Source organism: Scomber scombrus, chromosome 12, assembly GCF_963691925.1.
Source record: "Scomber scombrus chromosome 12, fScoSco1.1, whole genome shotgun sequence".
NCBI classification, from domain to species: Eukaryota; Metazoa; Chordata; class Actinopteri; order Scombriformes; family Scombridae; genus Scomber; species Scomber scombrus.
In genome coordinates this window covers 20,062,300-20,069,331 of record NC_084981.1, presented here as the reverse complement: position 1 = coordinate 20,069,331, position 7,032 = coordinate 20,062,300, and the positions used below count along the sequence as shown (strand labels likewise).

Sequence of the window (7,032 nt, the reverse complement as noted above, 5' to 3'; positions counted from 1 at the left end):
GAGAATGAACAGAGCCGTGCCAAATCCAATTTAAGTCCTCCAAGCTTTGATACCCCAGAAACTCAGCACTATCACAGAGCGGCAGTTTCCTCAGGCTATTTCACACCTATGAATGGCTAAACGGATTTCATCATTTGACCAAGAGGAACATTACATTTATTCTGATGTGGTTCACAGCACATCAGGAGGCGGATGCTGTAGATCCTGAGAGAGAAGCTCTGGTGTGGTGGGGGAAATGAAAATCACAGTCTGCCCTGAGAAAACTGACAGGGAGCAAGCCAGAAAAACAGCAGGTATGAGTAAACAACTGACCACTGAGTCCTGCAAAGCTGCCATCCACCTCATCAGTCTGTCCACCAATTAACCAGAGACCCAGGAAAAGCTAGCAGTTTGTCAGCTGACCAATGAGCCACCTCAGTTTGTCCATGGACCAACCAGCCATTGCTATAACAACCCTACGGGGTGTAGTTTGTTTGACTTTTCTCTATCTACCTCCGATGCCTGGTGGTTGGGAATGGCTCAATGTCTTTGGTTTAAATCACTGGAAAGATCGCTGACTCAATTTTTTACTAGGCTATCAATCAGCAGGAATGTGGGGCACAGGAGCCATCCAGTCAGGTAATATTCACATCCATCCACCTGATTTCATTACCCCTTCCTCCTGCTAGTGCTTTGCTTTGCAGTTCCCAGTTCTGCTCCCTAAAAGATTGGCTATCAAAGTTTGATTACCGTGCCCATGCCATGTGACTATTATTTTACCATGGGTGCAGCTCTGCAAAAGTGAGATAAAACTGCAGCTATCTGAGTGCAAAAAAAAAATAGAGGAAGAGAATGTATACTGAATCTAAACTACTATAAATACACACACATTCAATGTCTGTGTGTCCCGTAAACACACTACACTTTTCCTTTTTTCCTAGAGCTTGTTCAGCAGCCCTTGGAGCAATATATCACATTTGGGGGCTCTTCATAATGTGCATTGTACTGAGTACCTATAATATAATCTATGAAGATACATTGCACTTTCCCTACAGGTCGTATAAATGTTCCACCTTCCACTTTCTCTGATGTTTAAAGAATACGAATACTAATAGAATCCTTATTTTCAGTCATATATATATATATGTGTGTGTGTGTTCTTCTGAAAAGTGTGCTTATTTCTGTATGTACTGGTCATCTCTACATTATTTCAAACTGATCTGCTGAACAAAGACCTCCACATTTCTCCATTTTTTGTTGTGTCGACCTTTTTTTTAATGCAATTTTTGCACCACTAACGAAACTCAGCTGATTTGGTGAGGAACATGTTTCATTTCCTGTAAATTCTTCACAATAATTTCAGATTATTTCGTCATTTAAAGGTTTAAATATGAAGCTGTAAAGCAGGAAATGTTGGTTGGTAACTGAACACAACTCTGCCTCCGAAAGCTGGCCAATCAGAGCAGAGCAGGGCTCATCAGGAAGAGGACCTTAAAGAGACAGGAGCTAAAACTACCTGCTAGAGACACAGGCCAAACTGGCTGCATTTAAAAAAGTATAACATAAATAAGATTTTTTGAACTGTAATTCATGCAAAGCTACTCTAGGTCCCATTTAAATGATCTGTAGACGTGAAACTGCAATAAATCAGACATTGGTCTTGTTCATAACTTTGCTGAAAAAGAGTCTTGAGACAAGATTTTTGAATGTTTTAGCAGATCCCTCTTCTCTACACCAATCTTTGTTCAAACAATGTGAATAGCAAATCTTGTCTGCAAAATGCATCAATTGCCTTTTCTTTTTTTTTTTAGTTGAGCTCATCTCTCATTTTATTTTATTTTTTTGCATTTAACTTTTTTTAGTGTCTTTGTATGTAGATATGTTGTACTGTCTGGATAATAAAGTTCCTTCCTCACTAAATTCCTTCCCCTCACTAATATACCCCCAGATCTATGGAGGCCCAATTCTAAATTGGTGGATTATCCTTTAAAATGTATTATTGTGATCCATTTAAACCCAAGTAAATATTCATTACTGGAAACTAATCTCCATGTTGAATTGTATGTTTGCCTGGATAGACATTTCAATTTTCTTGCATGTTTAGCTGATCTGCTGTACATTGAATAAAGCAGAATTGATTGTAATGAATCACTTTGATGTGTACCAATTCATCACTGTCTCCATTTACTCAATAATTACTACTAAATTACATTGTTGTTTCCCGGGACCTATGAATTTAGAGTTACATATCAGCTTCTCTCTAGGAAATTATAGGAAACTCTGTGCCCCATGATTATTTCTGTGATGTTTTATTCATGATATAAAACCTGCTGTCTTTTAAAATTTACAATTTTACAAAATGTGTTCCCTCTTACATGGGACCACAACACTCCATGGTTTATTCAACAGTATCTCCACAGTACCCACTAATTAAAATGTAGTACTTATTATGCCAACTCTTGAGTTTTTTGAGGACAGCTACAGACTGAAGTATAATGGAAATTCCAATTCCAATTCCAAAAGAAAAGGCCAATTAATAATGGTCACGATCAAATACACACACACACACACACACACACACACACACACACACACACACACACACACACACACACACACACACACACACACACACACACACACACACACACACACACACACACACACACACACAAACAGAAAATGAATAAGGAGTAGCATAATGTAACAGGCTGTATTAGCAGCACGCCTCAATCTTTTCCTCTTCTATGTAACGTCTCCTTCAAGTGTGTGTCGGAACACTAATTACACATGTATACGTTATTTTATTCTTATTCTAATGCAAACCTCACATCTTTTCAACAATACACTGTTCTCATTCTGTATTCAGCTTCTCTTAGGCCAAGGGACTGGAGATACTGTCCAGTTTTCTTCCTCAAACCCAGCTGAACTCTTCCTTTTCCTATTTAACCTGTAAAGAGTGAATACATTGTTATAATACAAGACCATAAAGGAATAGACACTAATCAAGTCTAACACAATCCTCTGGGCGTGCTGGCTTTTTTCTTAAATGAAATAAGGAAAATATCCCGTCTCCTCGCAGCTTCTGCCTGGATGTGCTTTAAGAAATGTAATCTCTATCCCTGTAGATCCCCTTGGTGCAGCGTGATAAATGAACCTTCGTCTCTTATTACTGTTATCCTTCATAATAAATGTAAGATACTGTCATCGGGTATTTCTCACAGAGCAGGTAAGCTACACAGACAATCAATACTGATGAACAGCAGTCCTCAAAGGACCTAATTGAGTAGTTGTCTTGTTTAATCACACACAAGTATTTCAACATTTGGTGGATGCTTTTCCCATCCATAAAAACAAGACTTGTAGATTTTTCAGGAGTTCCATTGACTTGGCAAACTTTGCTGATTCTTTCTGGATTTCTAAGCAGCACCACCATCAACATCACCACACAATTCCTTTTCCCTCATGTCCTTTAACTTGTAAGGGTCAGGTAATTTTCTCCTTTTGTGTCTTGTGGGAACAGAGGCCAAGGTCAATTTTCCATGGACAATTTTACAGATAAAGGTCGAAATCTTTCACAGAGGCTCAGGTGGAACAGAAGCAATAACCTTTCTAGTTGAAGCCTGAAAAAGTTTACAATATTTTATGCATGACTAGTTTATGTAGCCATATGTGCGGTGCTGAGGCATTCTGACTCAGTGAATATGATCTGCCGAGGACAGCAGTCCCACTGCTATTGCTATTGCTACATTTGAATTCTGCTGCCTTTTGCTCTCTCGTCACATCTCCACTGCTGTTACCAAGGAGAAACAACAGAAATGAGTTGACTCAGCTAACAGCAACATGCTAATGATGAAAAGACACTTGTGCAGGAGGTAATTATTTATCCGAAGTGCAAAGTGTTACAATTGACAGACTGGAGTTTGAATTAAGCTTTGGTTATAAAAACATATTAAACAAATGCTGCTATTGCAAATCACAGTGAATTAAACCTTTCTTGTCATTATTGAGCCTGTGTAGAGAGGGATTAATGCATCAAAAGCTATTAAAATACATTTTCATCAATTGATGTATGAACCTCATTTCCCTCAGATGAAATAGCCAAGACATGTCATCAAAAACCATAAATGGCAGTTGTTAACAGTGCCACCAAATAGTGATTTTCCCCTCTAAACTTTTCAGATGGTTTCATTTCAATAAATGTTCAAATGATCCAATATTTCACAAAAAAAGATAAGAGAAAAATTGCAAAAAATTAAAACAGATTTGTGTATCAGAAGAACTTTGTTTTTTCTTCTTTAATCTCAAAGCAATCATCTCACGACCCCTCAGATTTATCTGGTGACTCTTTGGAGGGGCCCGACCACTGGGAACCACTGGACTAAACAAGCTAATTGCAGTCTAGCTAACAGTCAGAAAGATGAAATGAGTACTTTACTTTAATACTTTAAGTCGTTTTGCTGCTAATACGTATGTATGTTCATGTCAAGTATAAAAGCACAGCAATTCACGTTTGCTCCCATAAATGAAATAATAGTAATAATAAAAATTGAAATTAAATATGAAATTTACAATTTAAAATCTATTTAAATAATTGAATAATAATAGTTTTGAAATATATAGCCTGAAATGAAATATTGACAGTACAAAGGAAATATGGAGAAAGAAATGAATTGTATGAAACATATGAAGGTGACAAGTGCTGAAATCAGATGTGCATAAATGATTAAATTATGTAACAGTGGAGGATGAATACAGTGTACAGTGTGAAGTCCAGTTTGATGAAATATGTGAATGTGCAGGTTCAAATAGAATGTGTCCAGGGTAGGGTGGTCTAATAATGTATTAAACACTAATTATATCTTAAAATCTGAATTAATATACTTACATTGTCAACCTTGCACACCCTGGTTTGGTAACACAGTACTTAATTATGATAATACCGATGAATCGATTTTGAATCTGATGAGAGCGACAGCAAAAAAAAAGAGGGGGGGGGAGTGCAGCCTTTGTTTCCAGACGGATCATTTTACACGGCGGACAAACCGGAAGTCTTAGCCTCGTTTGCTTTACGAAAAAGTCCGACTATTATTTACACCTCTTCACATCAAATCAAGTAAGTGTGTTTTATATTTAATTTTAAAAACCTTTTGGGTAACAGAGAAACTGATTATTGACTATAAGAGCGTCTTTATTGGGGTATCATCAGCTAGCTAACAGCACCTTATTGTTTGCCAGAAATCCATTGAAACCAGCGTTAGCATGCTAACTGTGTCCGAAAGGCTAATTACTGTTTACAGTCACATTTATAAAGTTACTGACGAGGATACAAAGAGTAAGAGAGACATTTTCTCCTTCTGCTAAATAGCTGGTAAAGTCACGGCAGAAATTTTACTCAAATTAAAGGACTTTCTTTCTTATTTTCAAGTATTAAAACAACAACCAGGTCTCCAATTGAACACTGAAAGAGTTTTTCATCCTTCCTGTTCATACTGATGAATGATCCCCTTCAAATGATTGCACACACGGTCATTTTGTTAAAAAAAAAAGAAAAAAGAATCATATCAAGTGGATATCTGCCACATGTTGCCTCTTTGTGTGTTTTCTTGTACAATAATAAAAAGAGGGACTTTGGTACTAAAGCCACTGTAACATTTCGACGACTGGATATCGGCCCCTCAGGTAAATGTTTAAATACATTTTTGCACAGAAAGAAGCTTGTGCATTTTGGCCCATATTGTTGCCAGTATTAACAGGTGAATTATTTATTAGCTCTTTTGCACTGCCAAGGACTGCACTTAATTTTGTTGTAGTTTTTACAATGACAATAAAGGTATTCTGAATTTTGAGTGATTTTGACAAAGTAAACAAACCTGTTTCAGTGTCCATTTGGGCACCTTACTGTTGTTTTAAGACACACTTGAAGAATTGTGAACACATCCTTTTTAAATGTCTATAATCTCACTGTGCTGCCCAACTGAACAACACAATTAATTTATATCACATGACTTTTTGTTCTTTCTTGGGCTAGGATGACAGACAGATACAACATCCACAGTCAGCTGGAGCATCTCCAGTCTAAGTACATCGGCACCGGACACGCCGACACCAGCAAATGGGAATGGCTGGTCAACCAGCACAGAGACTCTTACTGCTCCTACATGGGACACTTTGACCTGCTCAACTACTTCTCTGTGGCTGAAAACGAGAGCAAAGCGCGCGTTCGCTTCAACCTGATGGAGAAGATGCTACAGCCGTGTGGACCACCAGCAGACAAGCCTGACGATGCCTAGGTTACAATGGAGTGAGCTGTGGAGGTTTTTTAACAGGATCTTTTATTATGTTTTTGATGGACATTCAACTTGATTCTACCAAACATTTTCAATGTTATACTCAATGTTATAATTTCACATTTCTTGCCATAAAATTAGCACTGCTGTGTTCTTAATACTGGTCCACTTGCACAACAGAAGATACCTGGACTCATATATTTACATTTTTTGCATCTGGACTGCTGAAAAACATTGATTCTCACCCCTTACAGCTCTGCAGCTTTCAGGGAAGTTACCTACTAAAAAGAATCAGTGTGGAAAGTAGGAAGGTCTCCATGACCTTTTTACAGAAAATCATAACAAATATTTGTTATTGCTACATTACAGAGAATGGGAACTGTTTAGAGGCACTCATCTGTCATGTATTGGTAGTTCTTGATTGAAATGTTTGTTTTGATTAAACTTTGTATTTCTCCATGTTGACTGTGTTTAGATGTTTTGAATATTTGGTGATTCATGGGTCAGATTAGTCGAAGCATGTCTAAAATATGAAATAGTTTCTCATCAGAAAGTCACAAATTAAAGTTACAAATTATTATATTTCTTCGTTTGACAGATTATTTTGTCCAAAGTGACAGAAAAAAGAGCTGCAGTATATCAAGGAGAAGCATTCATTCATTCCTTTTTTCCCCCCTTTTCCATTTTTTCCCCACTAACCCTCTAAAAGGTCACAAGGGAGCCAATCTCAGCTGACATAGACGGGTCATCAGTCAATCACAGG

General features: G+C 37.5%; 1 protein-coding gene across 1 annotated transcript; it reads left to right on the top strand.

Moving 5' to 3' along the window:
- The first annotated feature begins 5,023 nt into the window (after positions 1-5,023).
- Positions 5,024-6,722, top strand: sf3b5 (splicing factor 3b, subunit 5). Its single transcript, XM_062430613.1, has 2 exons — positions 5,024-5,095; positions 6,011-6,722. The coding sequence occupies exon 2, from the start codon at positions 6,012-6,014 to the stop codon at positions 6,270-6,272; it is 261 nt and encodes an 86-aa protein (XP_062286597.1). The 5' UTR covers positions 5,024-5,095; position 6,011; the 3' UTR covers positions 6,273-6,722.
- The last annotated feature ends 310 nt before the right edge of the window (positions 6,723-7,032 follow it).